The sequence below is a fragment of the Bos grunniens genome, chromosome 3 (assembly GCF_055505025.1).
Source record: "Bos grunniens cultivar Pamir isolate PY7600 chromosome 3, Bosgru_T2T1.0, whole genome shotgun sequence".
Taxonomy (NCBI): domain Eukaryota; kingdom Metazoa; phylum Chordata; class Mammalia; order Artiodactyla; family Bovidae; genus Bos; species Bos grunniens.
In genome coordinates, this window is record NC_141167.1 from 21,941,493 (window position 1) to 21,968,529 (window position 27,037).

Genomic DNA, 27,037 nt, shown 5'->3' on the forward strand with positions numbered 1-27,037 from the left:
CTAAGTTCAATAGGGCTTTTTGAAAGAAGGCTCCTTTAATCTTCGCAGCTTTGTAGTAAATTACATACCCCTGGAAAGGAGGAGGAGGAATGGGTTCTCCTCCTCTAATCTCAAAGCCAAGGCCAGGCAACTTGCCAAGGCTGCACCATGGCAGAGCCAGTTCAAAGGTTGTTTGCTATGTGCCAGAGCTTGACGTTACTTGTGGGCTTGCTTCCAGCTTTGGCGGTTACTTGATTTACAGTACAATGTCCTGTATTTGGTTTCTATTTCTACATATGCCTATGTCTTTGCTGTATGAAATTTTTAAGGGTGGGGCTTGCAGCTATTAAAAGATAATCCACATGGATTTCAAACAGTGCATATGTGAAAGGTGGTTTTTTAAAAAAGAAAAAAAAAAACAAAAAAAACAACTCACCACATCTTATTTACAATAACATAAAAACCAGTAAACCATACAATCTGTCAGCATCAGTGACTCAGTACATCATTTGGGCTCCTCTTGTGTAAAATGAGAGGATGGACTCAACGATCTCTTTAGGGGAGGAGGTGGTCTGACCTGATGTGTCTTAAACAGCTTTCCTGACATTTTCTGTAATGTCAGATGAAGACTGAAACAGGACAAGTCTGAAAGCCTAGTCTGGGCTTAAAAAAACAAGATTCTCTAGTTATTGTCACTGTCATTGTTCCCACCCTTAATAACTTTTTCTTTAAGTCCTGATTTTTTTTTTTTTTTTAATTTGGCTGTGCCGAGTCTTACTTGTGGCACGTGGGATCTAGTTCCCTGACCAGGGATTGAACTGGGGCCCCCTGCATTGGGAACATGGCATCTTAGCCACCAGGGAAGTCCCAAACTGAAGTATAGTTGATTTACAGTGTTGTATTAGTTTTCAATGTACAACAAAGTGATTCCATTTCATGTACATATTTTTTTTTTCAGACTTTTTCCATCTTAGTAACTTAAAAATGAAAAGATCAAGAAGACTTTCCTTGGAAATATGTGCTGGAGCTTCCCTATCAGATGAGTCACCGGCAACACAAAAGGAGGCTTGTCATCTTAGCCAATAATTTGTGGGGAGGCCCTGGCAAGCAACTGGACCTCTCCACATCTCCCTTCCAAATCAGGACTAACACTGTCTGTACCATTCACATCACAGAGCTAGTATAAGGATTAGAGGAGACAGGATTAAGCACAACACAAACGTGGAGCCTCTCAAGTATGCCAGAGGTTGGTGTCTGAAAAGGTGGTGGACTGTCATCCATGTACAGACAAAACACGTTGCAACAGAGAACACGTCAAAAAGAGGGGAAGAGGCTTACCATGCTGGAGGACAGGTTCGCCTGCTTTTCTACTTTGCTCATAGCAACCAGATCTCTTTCTATCAAGTTGACTCTCTCGGTAAGATTACTGATGGTCTCATTCATCCCCTCAAGTTTAAGATCATTCTGTCTCTGGTACCCCATTCGGGCACTGTTTACTTCCTCTAAAAAGCTGTGAAGGTACAGGATATCCTAGAGTGGAAATAAATCAAGTTATGGAATCCGGCTAAAGACATGTACTAGACAAGCAGGGAAGCAGCAGTGAACAACCCTTATTTTGTCAAGTTACTGAAGTAAACTTCTTTCCCTGCTCTAGACCATTGATCATCTGTCTCTGCTTTGTCCCTCCACTCAGAATTGCTCCCAGTTGACTCCCTCTGGAATTATCTGACCTCAGTTAGACAGGAGGGGGAAAGAGGGAAGAGACTACCTACATGCTTCACTCTCTGGTCCTAGAAAGCTGAGAGCTTGAGAATTGATTTCCCAATGTTTACCTCACCTACTGGTGAGAAAGCTTGCTGGGTTATTAACTGAAATGCTCATTAACCTAATTTGTCAGAATGAAACCACCATCGGAACAATACCAATTACTGAATTGGCTCATGTAGCAAAACCATAACAGGTAGTGCATTATTTAGTATAAGATTCAATTATTTTTATTGACATTCTCCAGTACTGATTGCTATTTAAAAAGGAATGATGACTACAGGCTTTACAGGGCATTAAACTCAGTACAGGAATTCTTCTTAGGGAAGATTTCTTTTATTCTCTTTAATGTGATTCTGAACTCAATATCCTTTTCCGTCCTCTGGTCTTCAGTCTTTAGAAACTCTTCATTTTCAAGGATATGCTTTCTACTGTTCTGAATTGTGACTCAAAACAGCTATCATTTTAATCTACTATTCACCCATCTTTAATTTGTCCAGACTGCTATTTTTCAAAAACAGTTTCAGGATAATCTGATCACTCTATGACTTTCAAGATGTAAAAAGGAATTTACTCCACTGATGGACATGTAGGGGAAAAAAATGCAGTGTGCCGAGGAGGAGACAGGCAGCATGTTGGATCCCTGACAGAGTCACACGTATCCTCTCTCTGCTTAGCTCTCAGGCAGGCAAATGTGTGCAAGAGATGCCTGCTGAGGGACCACAACATGGAGCCCACACTACGAAGGTCACCTTCAGATTATAGTGTGGTCACAAGGGAGTTAAACAGAATCAAAAGTACCTGTTTCAAATTCTCACTGTGGGTTTTATTGTCAAGTTCAGATATAGCAGAAGGTGATGGAATGATCTGGTTGCTTCCATTGCTCTCCTTCAAGGTGTGCTGATTCTGTTAACAGGAACAGAGGTTGGTATAGGCAATGAGTACTAATAATAACTACATCTACTTATTCATCAGGGATGGCCCTGCAACATTCCAGCTTCTCACAGGGGCATTCACAGATTAATCAACAATTATTTCCTGAAAGCCTTAGTGTGACCAGTCCTGTGCTAGGCCTGAGGGCACCTGGTACTTCTGGGGAGGCCTGGCCTAAAGCCTGGACTGGACCAGCAGCACCCAGACTACGTCAGGGAACTAAGGTCCTGTTTCTTAGCCTCAGAATGAGAAACTAAGAATGAACTCCCTAACAACTAGGTCTTCTCTCCCAGTTCCCTTTATTCTCAGAGAAACTACAGAACCACTATATCTCCCAGGACCAACTTGGTCTGAACCTGGTTAGTGTCACCATTTTCCCAGGACTAAAGAGATCTGTACATTCAAAGAACAGCCAGTCATGGAACCACTGGCTTTGGGCACTGAGCAACATAATCAAGCATGCACATCATTAACTTTTCAGTTTGTACAGCACATGCCAAGAGTTATGTTTGAAGGTTACCCTTTCTTTCTCATCCCATTCCCAGTGCTCAAGACTCTTTCTGAAGAGACTGAACTATGACATGTTTATCTATACTTTTCCCTCTAACAGAAAATGTCTGTATGGCTTATTCAGTAGTAGGATTACCACTGTCAACCATGGAAGTTTAAAAGATGCAAATTTAATGATAAGAGTATGCAACTGGCCAAAATAAATTGTTTTCCTTGAAATCTGAAATCCTAGACATTGTCAACTCTGCTTCTATAATAATCAAATGGTAAAATAAAGAAAAGGAGAGGAGGAGAAAAAAAAATCCCATGGTTCTATAAAGTATGAATTTTTGAGTTAGGAAAAAGTATTTTAGAAAATAATTACTCTGAGAAAATGCTCAAGCTATTAAAATAATGATAATAATAATAATAATAAAGCTGTTGGGTTAGAGAAGTCTTTATTATTATGGATCACACAGTTACAGGGTAGAGCTAGAATTAGAATCCAGGGTGTGTGGACACCCAGATCAAGGCTTTTTCTTCTGGGTCAGCCCCACTAAATGAAAATGACGAGTACTTGTTCCAAAGAAAATGAAAAACCCTCCTTTATAGAGCTCTAACATAGTCCAGGTCTCCTTGGTACAAACTGCTCAGTTTAAACTTGAAACTCCAAAGCTTGAAAACAACATGCAGGGGAGATCTAGAAATTGGTGGAGAAGCTAGGGAATTTTTGTGTGCCTTGAACCATCCTGATTTCACGTATGGATAACTCTTCTCTCTGGCAGGACAGTGAGGGCTGTGCCATCCTTTTTCATCCTTCATAAACCTTTTGTGGAGCTGAGTATCCATTAGGAGATAAATTAAAGCTTCTGAAGGACTGAGACAGCTTACATTGGTACAGCATTAAGAGAAATTTGAAAGCAATTCCTGAACACTGCAGGGGTTTTGCCTTTGTCTCGGTTATCTGTTGCTGCATAAAAAATCATCTCCAAACTTGGTGGCTTAAAACAGTAGTTTACTATTTCTCATGATTCTGTGGGTTGACTGGGCTCAGACGGGGCGGGGCAGCATCCTGCTTCACATGCTGCAGGCTGAGGTCATCCATGCAGCTGTAATCTGACTGGGAGACTGGCTAAAGCTGGAACACCCAAGCTGGCCTTTCACCCTCTGGAGCTCCTCTTTGCTTGACCTCTAATCATTCCACAGTCTAAGAGCCCTGCCCCAACTCCTGATCCACAGAAGAGTGAGAAATAATCCAGTGTTGTTTTAAGCCACTAAGTTTTAGGGTGATTTGCTAATGTAGCGATAAATAAGACACTTCCTCACCCTCTTTCCTTCTTTTCCATTTTATTTCTGACACATTCCACTCTGAGAATGGTATCTTAGTGCTGTACCTCCTTCACCACATTTGCAAAAAACTCGGCTTTTCCTATCTAACTTAGTTTACAGATTGTAGAAAAATCAATAAACACTGTCTATTGTCTATTTTAAAAAGGTGCCTAGTGTGGTCTGTTTAGGTAAGTGGAAAGTTAGTATCACACGATAATACAGAAAAGGGCAGGCGGGAGTGTGCTGACTTTCCGTAGCATTTGTAGATTTCCTTACCATGTCACTCTGTAGCAGCTCCATGGTTTTCTTGTGTTCATCCACAGTCTTCTGTATTGCTTCAACAGCAAGATGGACACTATTTAAAGTGTTGCCAATGGAAGCTACACTCTGAATAGAAACATGGAGTAGGGTCGCGTTTTTCCCTTTTTGAAATTTTTAATAGCTTTATTAAGACACAACCGATAAACAATAAATTGAACATATTTAAAATGTATAACTTGCTAACATTTTGACACACATGCACACACACATCTGTGAAACCATTACTGCAATCAAGATAATAAACATCAATCACCGCCAAGTTTCCTCACACCCCTTTGTAATTCACTCCTCCCCACTGCCAGGCAACCACTGATCCACTTTCTATCACTACCTATCTATTTATCTATATATGTCAGTTTGCATTTGCTAGAATTTTATATAAATAGAACAGTGAGTGAGCATGTAGTTTTTTTGTTGTTGTTCTGGTATGGCTTCTTTCACACAGTATAATTATTCTGGGATTTATATACGCTGTAGCTACTCAGCATGTTGTTGAGTAGCATTCCACTGTATGGATACATCACAGTTTATCTCCTGACCTGTTGATGGCCACTTAGGTTGTTTTCAACATTTGATTATTACAAATAAAGCTGCTATGAACATACACATACAAGTCTTCATGTGGGCATATGTTTTCATTTCCCTTCATCATATGCCTTCTTGTTATCACAATACTCAGGAGTGAATGTCTGATCATATGGTATGTATTCTTAACTTGTTTATTCCATCTCCTCATCAATACTACTATCCTCAGTCTGTTCTTTGTTAGCCACTCTAGTGGGAGTGCGGTGGTGTACCACTGTGATTTTACATTAAACACTGACCTAATGGAGGATTATTTCAAATATCTTCCAACTATGAATTCCATGTAGCTTGTGCTGACACAATTAACCAGAAACTACACACACACACAATTTTCATAGAGGAAAGCCAGAGCTTTCCTAAAAAAAAAAAAAAAAAGAGCACTAGTTTATAAACCTGGGACTCGTAGGTAAAGTTCTCCCACAAACTGTCTCTATCAAGCCCTGCAGGCAGATGACCAGAGGTAACACGGTAGATTGCCACTCTCAGGAGAAAATGATGACTTCTGAGTAAAAATAGGTGGAGCTATTTCTGGCTTTGGGAAACCCAACATCGCAGAGATGAAGGGAAAATTTCATTTGACAGCATGTTTTCTTCTGCTTTAGAATCCCATCAGTAACTACTGAGTAGAGTTTGATACGGGTAGTAGCTTATTTGCTTTCATTATGTGTAAGGAGCCCAAGTGGATTGGGGACTTAGGAATGTAATTCAGAAACTGTCTTTTTAAAAACAGCTTGTTCTAAGGGATCATACCAAAGAGTGTTACTAATTTGGTAGGTTTTGGCCTTTCATTAAGATATACTGACAATTTTATAGTGTCCCATTAGTATTTTTAACCAAGGGTATTTTTATTATACCGATAGCCAGTCAGGAATCCAAGAGAAAAAGAAATGTCATTTTCAACATTAAAAAAAAAAAAATTACAGGAGATACATTGAAGTTATGTTTTTGAGAAGACCTACCACTTCAAAACTGAGCCACTTGTAATAAAAGTAGTGCCTGACATTATAAATGCACAGGATTGCAAGGAGACAACATGCTGGGCAGAAGTCTCTAAGCAGGGATGTTACCTATACAAGCTCTGTTGTTACAGAAGCTACAAGCATTCAAAGACATCCACTGTTAGAGAATCCTCACTGACTGGATGTATGAGCCCATCAGGATGCAAAAAGATAGTAAGCTCTTGTTTAAGATTTTTTTTTTAAGGAAGCAGCTGACAGCACCATGTGAACTCCACAGTAAAACCCTGAACCTAGTATTCTCACCAACTGCAAAGTGCCTGGCACATACTGGAGGAAGCCCCACAAATATTTATTGAATTAATGAATGTGAGAATAAATCAATTTCCTCTTCGAATGCGAGACTGCCAGAATTGCTTCTGTATTGAAGGCTACAGAGGCTTACTTTTTCCCCACTTGGCCTTTGGAACAATGGCAAAAAGAATCTGGTCTCATCTGGTCCCTAATTTTTTTTTTTAAAGTTGTAAGCAGATGACCATATTGGACAAATAGCAGACTATAGAGACTGTGCACACACAGTGTTGTGGCTGTAAAAGTTTCGTTTCTGGCTTAGGAATTTCTCATTCCTTGCTGCAAACGATTTATACATTTATAGAGGGTGGTGTGGGGCTCCCCTGGTGGCTCAGTGGTAAAGAATCCACCTGCCAACGCAGGAGACACAGGTTCGATCCCTGGGTCGGAAAGATCCCCTAGAGAAGAAAATGGCAACCCATTCCAGTATTCTTGCCTGGGAAATCCCATGGACAGAGCAGCCTGGTGGGCTACAGTCCATGGGGTTGCAAAAGAGTCAGATATAACTTAGAGACTAAACAGTATCAACAGCAACAAAAACAGGAGCCTGGTACATAATTAAATCAAACTCATCACATGTTGACTTTTAAAAGTCAAAGATTCTAGATTTGATACCATTGTCTGGGGTTCTCTGCTCCAGAATCTCTTCTTTCATTTCCTGCCCTAGGGCCTCATTTCGCTTGTGTGCCCTCTTTTCCTTCCATTCCCAACCCATTCTCCCCACCCAGGTCTAGAGATCCTCACATATTCTTCATTTGGTTGGTCACTGCCTCTTGCTCTCGGCCTGAATCCTAGGGATCAAGTAAACAGAAATTCTAAAGTACTGTTTGCCTAGGGCCTAGAGTCTAGCATACATACTGAAGAGTGACTTGCTTAGAGGGTGTGCCCCTTCACCTTTATAAAATAAAATATACTGTTTTCTAAAATGCTTTTTTACCAATTTATACTCTCAGCAGGAGTGTTCGAAAGTTTTCTTTGCACCACATCTTTGTCAACATTTATCATATCCCGGAATTTTATTTGTACTTCTCTAAATCTTTTTTTTTAAACCAAAACCAATAAAAACACAGACACCAAAAACACCTCTCTTTCTCAATTATGGAAAATAAGAGCAATTTAGGGCAACTCTCATGTACAACTGCTCTACTTTCATAAAGACACTGTGGCTGATGAACTGAAAAGGCAAGTAATGAAAAGCAAACCCACACACGTTAACATAAGAGTCCCAGCAAAGCACTCCTGGGATTTGGAAAGCCAAATAAAATGGTGTGAATACATATAAACCATAGTTAAAGTCACCTGTTGCAAATCAAAAGCCCAACTAACCACACCAAAATAGAGATGTCTTGAACTCTGCTACTGTCTTCTTCGAGTAGCTGATTTCAAATACCAGCCTTTCAAAGGAAATTTGCAAGAAGGTAGAATTACAGTTGGTTAATTTCAGTATCTATACACAGCACTTACCTTCTGAAGTCCCTCTACAGTGGCAGGCAGGCTAATTAAGTCTGCAGCTGACTTGACATTGGCTTTGAGGTGGTTTACTGCAGAAGTCAGCAGAGAAATCTGAAAGGAAGTGAGTAATAAACAGTGAAAACAGAATCTGTAGAACAAATGATCGCTTCACACACACTGCAGTTGATGAGGATTGTCAAGGCACCTTTGGACGCCACGTGATTCTGCAATCCAGACATTCCGCCCCGTCAGCTCACAGGAACAGAGGAACTCTGTGGAGTACCTTGGACAGACCTGAGGTGTGGAAGGCAGCAATAATACCCCTTCTCTCCTGGCCAGGCCAAAGAGGGAAAGGCAGGTATTATTCTTTACCCGACTCTTGGCAGCTACAAGATCCAAAAATCTTAAATTACCCAAAAGATGCAGTGATTATAATACAACCCTTAAACAACTGTACAGGAAGAAAGCTAATGATCAAGGACCTCTGAAAGATTTCATTTTGATAAAAAATACCACCTCAGTTACTTACTGAACTTTTGTTCCTACCCAAGTGGGAACATAAAGTAAAAACCCATCATCACAAAATATAGTCGACAGGAACTGAACCTGACAACTTGAATGGCACTTTCAACTACTTGGGGATTTAGTTTTGGTTTAACAATGTGATTAATATTTCAGACTCAATTGCTCAACCAAAGCACTACTTTGGACCCTGAAGGGGCTCAATAAATACCCACTAACTTGCTGGCTGACTGATAGACTGAATGTATTAAAATAGGAATTGAATCAAAATAAAATGTATCTTCCCTTCTGTGATTTAGGGATAAAATTCTAAATAGCTGGACTCCTCTCTTGAATGAGAACTGGGGGAACCTGTGTAATATGCCATTTCAGGTTGCAGAGATCATACTCCAACAACTGCAATGTAGCTGAAGATGCAGTTCCACACTGCTTTCCTGTCCCAAATTCGAGGATGAGGACACAGACCTATCAATAGCAATTATATTCAGAGTGGCCTCACAGAGTAATCAAGGAAGGTTCTGGGCACTTGTGACATGCCTAACCCTGTGGTAGGCGTAAACCTGACCCCTTATTCTTTTCTTCAACACATATCTGGCACATTCTCTGTGCCCAACACTGCGGAGAAAGTAGCAAACAAGACCATGAGGTTTTGCTCTCATGGAGCTTACATCCTGGTAGAAAGGTGATAGAAGAACAAAGAAAAAAAGTATTAGATAATAACAACTACTATGTAAAGTATTTAAAGAGAGCTCCTGCAGTGAGCAGCAGCATGTTCTGAACAAGGGAGTGCAGTGGGGAGCCCTGGAACTTTTCTCCCTCTTTCCTTTTAGGAGGGATATGTTCAGGGGTGTCAGACCATTTTGCTTTCATTCATTCTCTCATTCATTCATGCGTCCTGAGTTACAGTCATGTCCAACTATTTGTGACCCCATGGACTGCAGCCTGCCAGGCTCCTCCATCCATGGGATTTTTCCAGGCAAGAATACTGGAGTAGGTTGCCATTTCCTACTCCAGGGGATCTTCCTGACCCAGGGATCAAACCTGGATCTCCTGTGCTTTCTGCATTAGCAGGTGGATTCTTCACCACTGAGTCACCAGGGAAGCCTTCTCATTCATTCATTCCTGCAACAAATATTTATCGAGCCCTATTTTATTCCAGTGGTGAACAACACAGATGTCAGTGATCATTGGTGTTTACATTTTAGTGCAAAGAGACACAGAATTTCATATAAGAAAAATATTTAGATAGTAGGATGCATTAGAGGAAAATTAAAATAAGGTGACTTGATGAATGACTGGGTAGCTACTTCATACTGGACTATCAGAGAAGGCCTCTATTAGAAGATGAAATATAAGATGAGATACAAATAATAAGGAATTAACCAGCCAGATCAAAAGTACATTTCAGCCAGAGGGAACTGCTAGGTCCCGGTGTGGGGAAGAGCTTGGCATATTTGGAGGACAGAAAGAAGGCCTAGGGGCAGGAGCGAAAAATGAGTGAGAAAAGGAGAGGGAGAGGGGAGGGGAAGACAGGGGAGGATGGAGAGGCAGAGGTAGGGGAGAGGGATGGAGATGAAGGTACCATTAAAGAAACAAGTACTAAATGTGATACCAAATAAAGTCTGAGAAAAGACTATCACTGTGGGCTGAAAGGGACAAGCTTCAGTGAAGCAGGACTCAATCAGACTCTGCCAGAGAAGTAAGAGTTTTATATATAGAATTAATCAGCTTTCCTTTCTAGGTTAGAAGGGTGAGTGTGGCATCAGTGAGTAAGTAGGAAGCAACAACAAGAATACTCTTCCTTCACAGCATTTCTCAAAGTAACAATGATTTCTTTACGTGTGTGATTTTAAATTAAGATTTCTCTCCTCCACTAGACTGTAAGCTCCATGTCATCAAGGACCACCTCTTTTTTATTTTCCATAACACACCTGGCACAAAGATAGGCCTTCAATAAGTATCTACCAAATGAATGAATGGCTAAGAATGAACACTCTGTGGCTGAGATGGACACTGAGAAGGCGAGTCTGAGCAGAGCAGAGGGAGGAGGATAGGAAGCAGAGATAAAATTACATAAGTGTGAACTTATTTTCCTCACTGGGAGTATGGTATAACAACAACCATCTCATAGGGATGTGTGATGGTTTTAAAATATGTCCAAAAATTCTTTGATGGTCCTCCCTCCAAGAGGTGGACACTAATTCCCTTCCCCTTGAGTGTGGCCTGCACTCATGACTCATTTTTGGTCCACGGAATAAAGTGCACGTGACAATGGGCAACTTTGGAAACTAGGTCATAAGAAAGCAGTAAGTCTTTTTGTTCTCTCTTAGACCACTTGCTCTGGACAAGCCAGCTGCCATGTTGTAAGAGCACCCAAACAGCCCCATGGAGAAGGCATGATGGGACAAACTGAGAACTCTTGCCAACAGCCCTGTGACTGAGGATCCTTCAGTCCCAGTCAAGCCTTCAGATGATGCAGCCTTGATACTATATTTTAGCTGCAACCTTAGATCCTTGCCAGAGCAACTCAACTAAGCTGCTTCCAAATTTCTGACCCAGAAAAACTGTGAGATGATAAATGTGTGTTGTTTTAAGTCATCAAGTTTTGAGACAAATGTAACACAGCAACAGATAACTAATACAGGCTATGAGGATTAAATGAGATAACTAGAACTCTTAGCATAGTAACTGATACAAACAAAATACCAAATAAATGTTAGCTCTTTAATAATGAAATTTAATAAGCACTTAAACATGGAATTCTCTGTGTTTCAAAATATTCAGACAAATCATCAACATTCCAACTTTATCCATTTAAAAATAAAATGAGTGAGAAACCTCAGCCCCAGAGAGATACTTGCAGCAAACCACAAACTCTTAAGAGCAGCAATTACATCAAGGAGGTTTTAACCATGCCTTTAAAAAGGTATGAATAATATTGACGTCTGAAAAGCAATAAGGAAACAGGTATTCTCATGCATTGTTAATGGAAATGTGAATTGGAGACACTTGTTAGATGGTTATCTAGCAGTATCCGTCACAACTTGAAATGTTTATACCCTTTAATCCAGCAACTTCATTTCTAGAAATATCTATCCTAGAGGTTACTTGCTTAATCAAAAAGAAGAAAATACCTAGGAATAAATCTAAGGAGGTAAAGGACCTGTACTTGGAAAACTATCAGACACTAATAAAAGAAACAGAAAATGACATAAACAGATGGAAACATACATTGTGTTCATGGATTGGGAAAAAAATCAATCATTGTTAAAATGACCATACTACCCAAGGCAATCTATAGATTCAATCCAATCTGTATCAAAATACCAATGGCATTTTTCACAGAATTAGAACAAATAATTTTATATGGAAACACAAAAGACCTCAAAAAGTCAAAACATTCTTGGGAAAGAACAAAACTACAGGCATCATGTTCCCTGATTTCAAACTATACTATAAAGCTACAGTAATCAAACAGTATGGGACTACTGGTACAAAAACAGACACATAAATTAGTGGAACAGACCAGAGAGCCTAGAAATGAACCCACACTTATCGGGGCAATTAATCTACAGAAAAATACTGCAAGACTATACAGTGGGGAAAAGATAGCCTCTTTGACAAATGGTGTTGGGAAAACTAGACAGCTACATGCAAAAGAATTGAACTGGACTACTCTCTCACACCATGCACAAAAAAGATCTGAAACCGTAAAACTTCTACAAGAAAACACAGGCAGTAAGCTCTTTGACACTGGTCTTAGTAAAATTTTTTTGAATCTATCTCCTTAGGCAAGAGAAACAAAAGCAAAAACAAACGGGACTTCATCAAACTAAAATGCTTTTACACAGTGAGGGAAACTACCAACCAAATGAAAAGGGATTCTACTGAATGGGAGAAGTTATCCGCAAACAATATATCTGACAAGGAATCAATACCCAAAATATACAAAGAGCTCGTACAATTCAACACCTAAAAAAAACCCGATTAAAAAATGGGCAGAAGATCTGAACAGATTTTTTTCCACTGAAGACAGGCACATGAAAAGATGTAACATCACTGATCATCAGGGAAAAAGCAAATGAAAACTACATGATATATTGCCTCACACCTGTCAGAATGGCTACTGTCAAAAAAAACAACAGATAACAAGTATTGGAGAAGATGTGGAGAAAAGGGAACCTTCCTGTAGTGCTAATGGGAATGTAAACTGGTGCAGTATGGAGATTCCTCAAAAAATAAAAAACAGAACTACCATTATCATCCAGCAGTTTCATTCCTGGGTACTTATCTGATGAAAATGAAAACATTAGAAAAGATGTATGTTTCAAATACTCCCTTAAACAGTTCTTAAGCAAACATAAAGTTGAGACGCACTATCAAAAATAAAAGTGATAAAAGCAGCCAGAGTACCCTAATAAGTTTCAAATCACTGTATAAAATGATTAAAAAATGACTATGCGTGAAATGGCTTTAGCTTTAATAAAAGTTCCTGCTTTAAGTCAGGAAATTAATTTTTGAAAAAATTAAATCAGTCCGCACCAAAAAGAGAAAAAAAAAAAATAAGAATATGCACCTCTATGTTCACTGTAGCATTATTTACAACAGAAAAGATATACAAGCAACCTAAGCGCCCATCACAGATGAATGGGTTAAGAAGTTGTGGTGTGTACTATATGCACACACACATATACATACAAAGGAATATTACTCAGCCATAGAAAAGAATAAAATCTTCTCATTTGTGACAATACAGATGAACCCAAAGGACATTATGCTATGTGAAATACATCAGAGAAGACATTGTAGGAAATCACTTATATGTGGAATCTAAAGAACAAATAAACAAACATAACAAAACAGAAACAGATACAGAGGACAAATAGGTGTCTGCCAGAGGGGAGGGGTGTGGGGGAAGGAAAGAACTAAGTGAGGGAGATAAAGAGGTACAAACTTCTAGTTGCACAATAAATGAGTTACAGGCATGAAATGGGCAGCCTGGGGAAGGCAGTCAATAACTATGTAATATCTTTGTACGGTGACAAAAGTAACACTGGTGATCACTTTGAAATGAAAATAAATATCACATCATTTGTTGTGTAACAGAAACTAACAGTGTTACAGGTCAATTATACTTCAAAAACAAAGTCACAAAAAGAGACCAAATTTGTGGTTGGTTACCATAAGGGGGGGGGGGTGGAGATGGTGGTGGTAGTGGGGAGGGGAGGGAAATTTGGAGGAAGATCGTCAAAAGATAAAAACCTCTTGTCATAAGATAAATAAGTACTAGAGATGTCATGTACAACATAATGAAGATAATTAACACTGCTGTATGTTATACATGAAAGTTGTTAAAATGGTAAATCCTAAGAGTTCTCATCACAAGGAGAAATATTTTTTCCTACTCCTTTAATTTTGTATCTGTATGAGATGATGGATGCTCAGTAAACATACTGTGATAATTATTTTATGATGTAAATCAAATCATTATGCGGTACACCTTCAACTTATACAGTGCTTAGTGTTAATTATAGGTCAATAAAACTGGAAGAAAACGTAAATTTAAAAAAAGATTATGCTCACAAGCATAAGATGTATGCTTAAGACTTTTCACTGGTTTCTTATTTGTAACAGCAAAACACTAGAAGACAATCTAAATGTCTATTACTAAGGATATAGATATATTGAGTAAACAGAGAAAGCTGTAGAATATATACCTAATGACTCCATTTATAAAGTCACATATACGTGTGCACATGTATACAAAAACCTATAAGCTAATTCATATTAAAAGCTATTGCTGCTGCTGCCGCTAAGTCACTTCAGTCATGTCTGACTCTGTGTGACCCCACAGATGGCAGCCCACCAGGCTCCCCCGTCCCTGGGATTCTCCAGGCAAGAACACTGGAGTGGGTTGCCATTTCCTTCTCCAATGCATGAAAGGGAAAAGTGAAAGTGAAGTCGCTCAGTCGTGTCTGACTCTGTGTGACCCCACAGATGGCAGCCCACCAGGCTCCCCCGTCCCTGGGATTCTCCAGGCAAGAACACTGGAGTGGGTTGCCATTTCCTTCTCCAATGCATGAAAGGGAAAAGTGAAAGTGAAGTCGCTCAGTAAGTGTCCGACTCTTTGTGACCCCATGGACTGTAGCTACCAGGCTCCTCCATCCATGGGATTTTCCAGGCAAGAGTACTGGAGTGCGGTGCCATTGCCGTCTCCAATTAAAAGTTATTACGATTTTGTAAATGCATATAAAGTGAACTGTAAAAATGTAGCCCAGACTATTGACAACAACTATGGGGACAGGGAATGTGTGTATCTGTGTATGATGGGGGCACATACAGAGATGGCAGTGAAGAATTTTCTTAAGAGTTTTATGTGTATCTTACTATTAAATTTTATATAAGAATATGTTCACATATTACTTGTGAAATTTTAAAGACAAAAGATGGGAAGGAAATAGACACATAGGAAAAACACATCACAAAGCTTTGGGAGGTGCGTGACAGATTTCCTTGGCTAGCCCTTTCCCCATGCCCTCCACTGGGCCTTCCAAGACTATCTTAACATGCTCAACCCTGAAGCACTGGGAAGGGGTCTCTTCCACGTCTGTTTTATTCAATGCCCCAGAGCACATACAAAACTGGCTCTATACTGTCTTGACGAGCAAGGATATGATTATTCCAAATACCGTATCAATTGTGTGGTTACCTTTTTCCCACCTGAGGGAACAACTCCTTTCATTGACAAGTGGCCAGATTTTAAACAGACAACAAGCTGTGTTCTGGGTGAAGTGATCTGGGTAGAGCTACTCTTCCAGGTACTGAACTATCCTGATCACAAGTATCTGGACAATGGTCATGGCCTCACAAATGGCCAGTGTGGCTAACTGGCAGCTACCATTTCACCAAAACTAGAGGAACAGCTGAAAGCCAAGGCAATGAAAGATGAGGTGCTATCCACTTCTCCCCATGCCCCAAGTGCTCTAGGCCTGGGCTATCAGCTGACTCACAGAAAGAATATGCTCTGGAGACCTGACCATTCATTTTCCTCTAAGTGTTCTCTTAGAGGACCATTCAACTCCTCTAAGTGTTAGAGGACTTAGAGGACTTCATACTCACTTATATGACCTGGATCACACACTGGTCACCAGGATTCAACTACAGTCCCAAAAACCGCAAAGCTGGATTCTGTTTTTCAGCACTCCTCTCTTGGGTGGACTAATGCTCACATCTGTGGAAAACTACTGCAAAGCTGTATGTGTAACTAGAATGAAAGGCAAGGGACACTCTCCCATTACTGACATCAGAGGCTGCTTAGGTCTCTGATAGACCTAAGAATTCTAGAATGTTAGGTTGGATTTGAGCATTATAAAACTTATCTCTAACATCACACAATGCAATTCAAAGAGTCTAAAAAGTTGAATTAAATACAAATCACTAAGAAAAAAAGCCTCTACATTCCAGCCAAAAGATGAGTCATGACTTTCATGGATATTACATGACTTTTCATTAGCGAAATTAAAAATAGCTACTGTAGACCATTTGCTTATTAGACCATTTTATACTATAAAGTCTGAAATGTTGCTTTTCTGCTTTGGGGTTAAAATTAAGTGCTCTTTAAATAGTAAGTAAAAAAGTTACTAAAACAGATCATCATTGATTATAAGCCCTGATATGGACTTGACTTCACATTCTTTCAGCTTTATCTACTAAGCACAACTGCATCCTTTAGAGGCTATAAAGATGGAAGGTAGAATAGAAAATTGGAAAGAAAATAGGTTTCTACAACTTGAATATTTTGTTAGCACTGCTACACAGCAGTTGACCTTGGGTAAACCTCTTAACCTCAGTGAGCCTTGGTATTCTTATCTGTAAAATGGAGACAGCACCTCCTACTTCATAGAGCTACAGAAGCAAAACAGGATATCTCATAAGTGCATCTAATAGAGACCTGCATAAAGAAGGAATTTAATAGGTGGCAGTTACTATCTTACGTGCCATCATCATTATTTCTGTGCTCAAAGCTCAGACGGAGAAGGCAATGGCACCCCACTCCAGTACTCTTGCCTGGAGAGTCCCATGGACGGAGGAGCCTGGTGGGGGGCAGTCCATGGGGTCGCAAAGAGTCGGATATGACTGAGTGACTTCCCTTTCACTTTTCACTTTCCTGCATTGGAGAAGGAAATGGCAACCGACTCCAGTGTGCTTGCCTGGAGAATCCCAGGGACGGCGGAGCCTGGTGGGCTGCCGTCTGTGGGGTCGCACAGAGTCGGACACGACTGAAGCAACTTAGCAGCAGGAGCAGCAAAGCTCAGAACACAATGGACAACCTTCTGGTATAATTAGATGCCTCAGAACTGCCAAAGAACCCACAGTTTGCCCCAGAGAGAGACGCTAATTATTTCTCAGTGCTTCATGGTGGTTTACTTTCACTTGTACTCTCCGGCCAAACTGCTCATTTGTTCTGTGAATACAAGCAAGGCCAGAGTCTATCCTATATTTCTTATAAAAAAAGGAGTGAATCCCTGCTTTTTCCTTATTACTAAGAGTCCAAGGCTAAATGATAGTCAATAGTAGGTGCTCTAACCCATCAATTATTTCATGATATTTATAAAAATGAAAGACAACTAAATAAAAAATAAAATATCATAAGGCAGCATTATATTAAGACAAGTGATTGTTTTCAGAAACTTTTATTTCAGTCACGCCCAGGTGGCGCTAGTGGTAAAGAATCCAAGTGCCAATGCAGGAGATATGAGACAAGGTTTCAATCTCTGGGTAAGGAAGATCCCCTGGAGAAGGAAATGGCAACCCATTCAGTATTCTTGCCAGGGAAATCCCATTTTCAGAGGAGCCTGGTGGGCCACAGTCCATGGGGTCACAAAGAGTTGGATGTGACCAAGTGTGTGAATGTGTGTGTGCACACACACATGTATGTGTTTACTGCATAATTATGGAAAATATATCTTACTGTAGGTTCCAGGCAAAAGTCTAAAAGCCACTGCCCTAGGCCATTGATCTCCGGTCACAAGTGCTGGCCTGTGCTACTCCCAAACTACTGCTGAAAGGAGCGGGTAGCTTCAAAAACATTGGCAAGCACTTTATTCTAGCACAGTGCTCTCTGCCCTGACTGATTCTGAACTTTGTGACTCCACTCTGAAGAACAGAACATCCTCTTAGCCACAACAGGAATGACAAAGCTATTTTTAAGGACTTTGTGCGGGGACCATTTACTTGGCACTTGAGTTTTCTTTTCAGTCAATGCTTGTCTTTCTTAACTAAAGCACACAAACTGAGAACAAGGGCTAGAGCCACCAAGTTGCAGCTGCCATACCTTATTCACATAAGATGCTCCATCAACATCCTCTGAATACCCTCTTTTCCTCTGGCAGTCCCTCTTTCGGCATCAATGTGAGATCTGGCCAATTTAGGGACTAGAAAAGTTTTGGCTCTAAGCCTACTTGCCTGGTCAAGGTATTTAACCTAGAATAATAATTATCATTAGCTGCTGATAAGTTTCCAGTGTGGCAAACAGCATTACACCCCAAGGCTGTCTGTAAGTTCTTAAGAGTTAGACTTGAATTGCAACTCAGTATCTTACTGTGATCTTGAGCAAATTACTCAAATTCTATTAAGCAAAATAAGCTCTCATGATCTAATAAAAACCATTTATCCAATTTTCCTGGGGGGGTGGTTAGACAATACATTGTTAAATTTAATATCTACTCTGCTCCTTAGGAAAAACTGATTCATGAATTTCTAACTCCTTCTAAGCTGCTCTACTTGGTAAATCTCTGCTCCTCTGTAGAAAGGGTTAACATTTTAACCATTTGGTAAATGCATAACTATTATCTATTTTAACTGACTTTAATGTGTTGGGATCACAGTATGCAAAGCACCATTTCAAAAAGTAAAACAATCTGAAGTGAGTTCCCTACACTTACTGATACATACTAGACAGACAAAATGAAATATTCACAGCTTATACAGAAAGACAATCACACTTTTGCTACCTGCTTATTCATTTCTGTGATGTTTATCCAGACATTGTTCAACCCGAGCTGTCCAGATTCAATCTTCTCAAGTTGTTTTTGTTTGCTGAGTAGTTCTTCATTAAGTTTGGGAATTTCTTGGAATGAGCTTTTCTGATTAGATTCCACTAAAAGTAAACATAAGAACAATCATAAATAGCCATAAATTTCCCTCATGGCTCCAAGATGAAAAAATGATCATACAGCAGGAAAGAAGCCAGATTAATGAAAGTTAATTCTGGGAGGATAATGACAAATCTTATTTATCAACTCCACTGTTCTTTTTATTTCTGTAAATGTGTATCTTTAACACTAAAGCTTATTTAACTGGGGCTATCTCACTACTGGCAGTACAACTTTTTTAAAGCCAGGTGGCTAAAAATGATAACAAACAACATCAGCAGAAACAGTTAGACTTGAATTGCAACTTGGATCTTGAGCAAATTATTCAAATTCTTTGAGTTCACTTTCTTCATGTGTAATACAGTGATAATTCTAACCATCCTGTGAAAATATTTTAAGTGAAAGAAGGCTGTAAAGCACTAAACACAGCTGGCCAGGCGTACAATAAGTGATAAATAAATGTTAAGTATTGACCTGCTCAGTTAAGAAACTTTCTAATTGGTCAGCAAAGATTTATAAGCTTTACTCCATTAATGCTCAAGGTGACAGCCTAAGTTATATCTCTAAATGATTAAATTTATTTTTTCTACCTCAAATTGGTCAAATGCAAGATAGGTTCTTATTACCTTTCAAGTGCTGCTTTGACAACTAAGATTTTAAATCTTTTTCATAAACCGCAAACAGTGCTTTCTTAAATCTTAAATCAACCCAAAAGCTCAAAGTGAGATAGAAGATAAAGAAAAATGTTAGGTGAATTTGGCCTTTCTTTTGAGAAACAGCGTCTTCTGGATGGTTTAGAGATTTGCCAGCCTGAAGGCAGAGGCCTGAAAGAGTGCTTTCTCTTCATTCTTTACAGTATTTTTTATTTTCATGGAAAATAAAATATTGATAACGGCTGGTCCTCCAGAATAAAACCTATGTCTTTCTTTCAAAGCCACAGACTGCTTGATTAGTTATCATGTGCTCTTTTTAAAATAAAAAACTGGCATAAAGGGACAGATATAAAACTATTTACTAAAATCTTAAGTTCGCAAATTTTTTTTGTTTCTGTAGGTTGGCATTGAGAATACACCCGGCACACTTCAGGCACTCAGGAAGTATTAAAGACTGGATAAATCTGGCCTTTGCTTACCTCTCAACCATATATCTCATCACCTTAGCTACACTTTGGTCTACTTTCCAGCTAAGTTGATTTTCCTGACACACCAACCTCTTTAAGCCTCAGCGACTGCACACCCTAGCCTCTCTGCCTAGCTGACTTTTGCCCCTTCATTTCCTCCACCTTAGCCTAGTTGATTCCTTTCAAGATTCAGCACAGATAGCTGGCCCCCACCTGAGGCCACTGGTACTTCTTTACAACTACCAACTCTACTGAGCACTGAACATGCTGTGCTGTAATTATTTACTTATCTGTCTCCTCCATCAGACTGAAGAGAGCTGCCTGAGGGCAGGGATCAGGTCTGATTTAGTCACGTATTCCCAGGGACCAGCACAGTCCCAGGTACATGGAAGCATTTAAATGCTTGTCCAGTGAAATGATTATAGGGTATAAAATGGAGTTAATATTATCCTAATTAAGTTAAACAAGGAAAACTCAACAAATAAAACAAAAGTCCCCACAAAAATCAGGGGGTGGTGGTGGTATCCTCACTGTAAACAAACCCACTATCTGAAAATTTAGAATTATTAAAAGAAATTAGACATTTTTATTCACTTTTCAAAAATATGTGAAGGAGTTCTTTATAAATAGTAGCCTTGGCTAAGTGCTTTTAATGTAACATTTGATTTACACAGTTTCTAGGAATACATTCATCTCATTTAGTAGGAATATTTTACCAGTCAGTCTAAATTAACGTAGCACTTAGCACCCAACTGAATTTTGAATTCAGTTAGGTTATAAAGAAAAGCTTATCCCACACATATCTGCCATTGTCACACGGTAAAACACTCTAAGGCTGGGAAAGTCTCTCTTTCCTGCAATCTATATGCATTAAGTAGAAAAGGAAGTAAGACAAACAAGTAAGTAACTTGGATTAAAATTATTAACTAATAAACATATAAATCTGACAAGCTCTGCAAACGGTTTAAATCCTGAGGACTGTGTGAGCCAAGAAGGGATTATATTCATTATCTGATTTGGGGATTTTTAGGAGAGAAAAGACAAATAAAGGCACTCTGATTACATACACGGAATGAAATACAGTAAACAAACTTACGATTAATAATAAAAAAACTTACGATTACTAACTCATGTTCTTTCAACATAGAAGCAACTCATTTAAAATTTAGTATAATCCGACTCAAAAGAACTTAGTTAACTCTTTTCCTGATCTTTAAGAAGAGGAAATGAAGATTTCTGCACATTTAGATACAACACATAATGCCAATAGTAATATTTTATATTTGTGCATCTTTACAGTTTACAAGATACTTTTATGTAATTACTCATCTTGTAATTGAGCCCCTACTATGTGCCCAGCCATGTACCTGGCACTGGTACATATAAAAGAACCTGAAATTCTCAGTCTGGTGGGGAACAAGGCATCAGCCCAGAATTACTATAGAGTGTGACAGATGTTATGACACAGGAATGCCCAAGGTGCTTTTGTAGCACAAATTTATCTTTATGTTTTATGGATGGGAAAATGTAGGCTCAGAAAGAATAAGTGACTTGTCTGTGTTTCGTAGCTTGTAGTAAGTAAGTCAGGATTCAACAGTCAAACTTTCTGATTCTAGAAAGTTTGGAAAGGAAAGTGCTAGAAAGGACGAGCACTCTTCCTAGAACACTTCAGCTGTCACAGATGCTTACACCCTAGCACCCTTATTAGCATAAGACCATTTTTAAGTTCTGCATGAAATGACCAAACTGCTACTCTGTATGACCAGAAACAGACATGTTTGACTTATCAATACTGTCCTTCTCTTCCAAATTCTTTCCCCTCCGTCTAGCTTTGAGTGATAAGAGTGGAATGGCTGGGAATAGAATCTTCCTTAGAATAACTGAGGAGGTCTTCTGGAGTACCTGGTTCTAGAAAAAGAAAACTGAGTGAAGAGTTTCAAGGCCAGACAGCACTTTTAGCTTAAGGATCAAATTACTCGTTGGCCTCAAGGAAAAAATACCTAGCCTATCTGCTCTGCTTTCTGCTCCAGATATCTCAGCAATCCTGCCTCCTTTTCTCACAAGTGTCTTGGAAGATAATGAAATAAATGACAAGGTGCTCTGAATTTTTTAAAAAGATATTTAAGCCAGACCAGCAGGTAGTCTTATTTCTACTATCCTCTTGAAAAACAAGAAATAAACTTATTGAAATATATTTAAAGTAGCAACATAATTCACAGAAAGATTATGTCAGTTTAACAAGACTAACGTCATTTAGCTAAGAGAATGGTTTTCCCAAAAAGCCTCTTACCAAGTAGTCCACTAAGGTTCAGCCTACAGACTGACTTATAGAGCCCCAGGCCGCACGTCTATTCTCTCTGAGAAGTTCTGCTTTAGATAGTATAGGTGCTAGCATATCTATTGCAGCAAACCAAAGCCCGCAGAGCAGCTGGACTGACAATTCCAAATCTGCTTCATTCAGCTGGCTGGCAAGTATAGCCAGGGTCCCAGGGGAATGCTGCTCAGTGGTAGAAAGCAGGTCTCACAGTCCAGGGCACAACTCCTGGCATCTCCTGAACAGAGTATTTCCAGGAATTGGTATTAACAAGTGCTCAAAACATATTCGTTGCCTGATAGATTGTTAGGTCTATTTCACTTGCATGCACTGGAGAAGGAAATGGCAACCCACTCCAGTGTTCTTGCCTGGAGAATCCCAGGGACAGGGGAGCCTGGTGGGCTGCCTTCTATGGGGTCGCACAGAGTTGGACACGACTGAAGTGACTTAGCAGCAGCAGCAGCAGGTTAAGTTTGGAACTTAACTAACGGCAGGCAACAAAGAGAAACTGGGGTGAAGGAAAGCTAGGGTGTTGTGATCACCTAGGGCTTACTTCTAGGAAGTAAGGAAACAACTCTAATTCTAGTTCTAGGGACAGATTTCTTTATTGAGAAAGCCTAGTGGTCAGTTTGCTGGAATGTTAAAACTGCTAAAGTTAGGGTATTTGTGATTTTGTAATTAACCTGAAACTGGTTCCTTAGCTTAGAAATTAAAAAAAGCAAACAAACTGATTTTATTACTTTTAATAAAATTCAGGTTGTAATTATAGCTATGCATTATTTGTTAGTTAAAACAAAGACTGACTAAAGTATCTTTTGGGTATAACTTTCTTTCCTTTTTTTGTAATTTGCTGTTGTTGTTTTAAGATTTTTATTAGCTTAGAAAATTAACCCTTGTAACCTAGAACCAAAGATCTCAGTGTTGCTAAAGATCTTTAGGCTAAAATAGGTTGAAGCTGCCATGTAAGCACATCTCTCAGAAAAAGGACGTTGGATACAAAATACAAGTTTAACAATTTAGAATATATAAAACTCTTCAACTTCAAAAGTTTCTTAAGAGACACTGACTCATGAGACAAATATTTATTTGTGACTCAGCACACAGTAAGCACGCCATACACGCTGGGTATTATTATTACTGCTCAGTACTATGCTTCTCTAGGTCTTTCTTAAGGAGGATATTGTCTGATAGACACGCCCACATTCTTTTTCAAATGGCCCTGTGAAGAGGAAGGAAACAGCCTAGTGTTGCTACTGCCACTTTACAGTTGGGAAACATGAAGTGGCAACAGGTGGAAATTAACCAAGGTTCTAGAATCCTGGATCTCGGCCCTTCCCTTCTATGCTATAAACACCGACTGCAATGCCATTATTTCAGATGCTATTTGTCTCAATGATGCATAAGCGCTGTGTTTTGTTTGTGCATTTAAAAATAAACATTGCATTCAAGCTGATAGCTAAGAAAGAATTTAAAAAATGCTGAAAGGAACATGTAATTGCTTCATCAGAGTGAGCAAAAATCTTAATTCAGTGTGGTTCACTTTGTCCTAGAACCTGGCAAAGAGTCCAAAATTATATTTTGAAAAGGTGACCACTTACTAGTTCGGAACTTTTCCTTGAGGGAATCCAGATCCTCCTTCAGAGCGACTTGCATCCACACCAGGCCAACGCAGGCCACGACACAGGCGGCAAGGATGACAAACGCACAGAGGGGATAACAGATCCTGCAGCATCGTAAATAGTCTCCCCTGATCATAAGAACAAATTCAACCAGGAGTATGAAAGGGATTATGAATATGGTTTGATTTCAAATAGCACATGTGTGGGCATGCAATTAGCATCTCTAATGAATAACCAACCCATTTACCAGGGAACATAGGGTAACACACTTAAATCTGAACAGCAGGTTGAATATGTCAAGATAATATGATCCAGGAAGAGTTCATCTATTGGGGACAAACTTCTCATGAAATGAGGGAGTTTCTGAGTTACAGGAAGCACCTGTGGGCACTGCAGCTCACTGCCATCATCATCAATTCAGGTCTTTGGAAACTGACTCAGGTTAGGGAAGTGTAAAGATCAGAGTTTTCTCTGCCATTTATTACTGTACTGAATTCACTTATCTATCTAGTTCTCTCTCTCAAATATATAGTCATTCAAGAGGACCTTGTTTCACTTTATTGAAACTTTATAAACTTTTGAGTAAGCTTTATTGAAAATGGAATGAAAAAAACTAGAACAGTAGGTTAAAGTGGACACCTCATACACTCCAGTTGATTGGTTCAGAAGGAAACATAGGAAGGAGTTAGATTTCACATGAAATGTCAACCAGCACTCAAGGTCTAAACTAAACCAACAGGGTAACTGTTCCAGTTAACTATTCCACTTCATCAGATCTTCATAGCTGAAGCCCAGGATTGCCCTGAATTACTTCACCTGGCAAAGCTCATTAGAAACCAATCTCTCTCTTTAATATAAAAGGACAAAGACATTCCAAACAAACAAATCTCAAAGGATTTGATCTCTTTTAGCATCCTAAGCTTCAGCCTAGATCTTGCTTTCACATTCTCAGCAGCATACTCTTTTAATGTGCTCCTTAAGAGAGTCCAAGGGCACTTTAAAGATTCCCTTCACCCCCTTCCTACTGTAACCCTCAATTCCCAACGTCTTTGTGTTTACTAGAGGAGGGCATGGCAATCTGCTCCAATATTCTTCCCTGGAGAATCCTATGGACAGAGGAGCCTGGCACGCTACAGTCGATGGAGTCACAAAGAGTCGGACACCACTGAGTGAATAACACTTTTACTTGTGCTCAGTACTGGAGGGTGTTACCAACTAAAAGTGGTTTGAAAAAAGCTGCCTTTTCTTTCTGTCTCCCACCCTCCATTTCTCTCAAGGTTCATAGTTTTTACAGAATGTCCTTCATCATATCCCCCATTACCAGATTCAGACCCATCAACAGTGGGGGGGTGGGGAACCCAAACAAACAAATAAAAAACCCTGCAGTCTTAAGGTCCCTGTGTCTCCTAAATTTAACAAGACCTTGTCTCTCAAATTTTTCTCTCTCCCTATGTCCCTATTCTTAGCCTCTTTGCTACTCTCACCGGGCTCTTGGCACAATCCCCAAGTCCACATTTCCACCCTAGATTCAGAGCTCTTTGTACACTTAGAGACAGATCTCTAACTTATACTTCATTCAGAACCTGAACACATCTTCTCCCTAACATTTTTCCCTCCTTGTGCCTTCCGGGGACTATACACTTTTTTCTTCCTAAGAACTCCCCTCTCCTCTCCTTTCCTTCGCCCCCTTGGTGGTGCAAGGAGATGCCTTTTCCCATCCCAGCCTCAGCACTTTACTCACTTGACAAAGCGAGAGCGATTTCCAGCTACACCAAATTCCTCTTCCTCTTCTGAGCTGGACTCGGAGTCTGAGTCAGGAGGCTCCGTGCGAAGCAGGCGGTGGCCTGAGCCTTTCTTGGGTTTCTTTCTACGGCTGTCCCCAGCCAAGCCGATCAATGCATTGAGCTCTTTGCGCTTTTTCATCTTCTTGTGTGGGGTAAGTGGAGCACCCACTCCTGAGCTGCCAGGTTCGTACCCGACACCCAATTCTCTCCCTGCTTTGGAGCTGCCTTCCAGGGTGAGGAAGCCTGGGCCAGAGCCCTCTGGTCACTCCCACCCAGGGGTGGGACTGACCAGATACGCTAGGGGCTGGAGATTGGACTCCAGAGGAAACTGGAACTCAGATGAATGGGGCAAGTCACATAGAGACGGCCAGGGAGCTGGTGATCCAAATGGGTAAAGGCCTATGCATGGAGTGCCAGTTACTTAAGAGGGTATTGGGGAGCGGAGCAACTTTTGTCTCTCAGGATAAAAAGTCAAGTCAAGAATAAGAGATTCTGAACCCTGGTAAGCAGACAATATTTCTAAAGGTACTCCAGGAGCTGGAAAGGACACACAGATAGGTGTTTTGGACTTCCGGGGCAGGATTTCCAATGAAGAGAAAAACAAGAAACTTGGTTCTTGAATGGGAACACACTGGCAGATGCAAAGCAAGACGGTGGGAACGCGCTGGTCTCTCCCCAGATGGCAGCAGGAGGGGGCTCCCAGCCACTACAACCCTGACAGAGAAAATACCCGAGTCCGAGATCACCGTCCTCCGGCCTCCGTCCCGAGTTTTAAGGGAGTCAGAGGCCAAGGAAGACCCAGAGCCCAGCCTGGAGGATTCGGCCTGAGAGGAGCCAGTCCCGCGCCTGGGAAGACCCCAGCCCTGCTGTCTGGGCCTGGGGGCGCGGTGAGGAGGGGTGACCGCGGCTCAGCCCACCTGAAGCGCTCCCGCCGAGTTTGAGGTGTTCCGGTACGGGCGACTCTCGGCAACTCACACGCGCCGTCTCCACTCCAGCCGTGACTCCGGCCCCCGCTCCGGCTGCGGCCGCAGCTGCTCCCAAGTCGCTGGTGGCGGCGGCGGCTGTGGCCGCAGGCTCCAGACCCGGGCCATCGCTTCAACCCCAGCTCACTTCCCCTTTGGCAGCGGCCGCCGGCACCGCCTGCCAGTAAGGCGCACTCCCATTGGCCGGATGTTCCCTGACGTCACGCAAGGGTGGGGGAGGCGGGGCGTTAAAAGGCGCAGGCTCCGGCGCGGGCAGACTCCCCTGTCGAGGAGGCTCCGCCCCCAGGAGAGTGCCAGGGGACCTTCTCTCACCTGTTCTGGGCCGTGTGTTGTTTCCAGAGGAGCAGGGATGAGCCAGGCAAAGCACCCAGCTGGATAAATT

The 27,037-nt window shown here is 40.6% G+C and overlaps 1 protein-coding gene across 2 annotated transcripts in view; it reads right to left on the reverse strand.

Annotated features, from left to right (window-relative positions):
- Positions 1-26,775, reverse strand: part of EFCAB14 (EF-hand calcium binding domain 14) — a 38,315-nt gene extending 11,540 nt beyond the window's left edge. For both annotated transcript variants that reach the window (XM_086386779.1, XM_086386768.1), the window contains exons 1-7: positions 25,630-26,775; positions 23,868-24,016; positions 18,695-18,840; positions 8,172-8,270; positions 4,771-4,881; positions 2,545-2,649; positions 1,318-1,509 (exon numbers count right to left, since the gene is read on the reverse strand). In XM_086386779.1, the coding sequence (XP_086242905.1) occupies positions 1,318-1,509; positions 2,545-2,649; positions 4,771-4,881; positions 8,172-8,270; positions 18,695-18,840; positions 23,868-24,016; positions 25,630-25,811 (984 nt within the window). In that variant the 5' untranslated portion in view covers positions 25,812-26,775. The remainder of the gene's footprint in view (positions 1-1,317; positions 1,510-2,544; positions 2,650-4,770; positions 4,882-8,171; positions 8,271-18,694; positions 18,841-23,867; positions 24,017-25,629) is intronic.
- Positions 26,776-27,037: the final 262 nt, after the last annotated feature.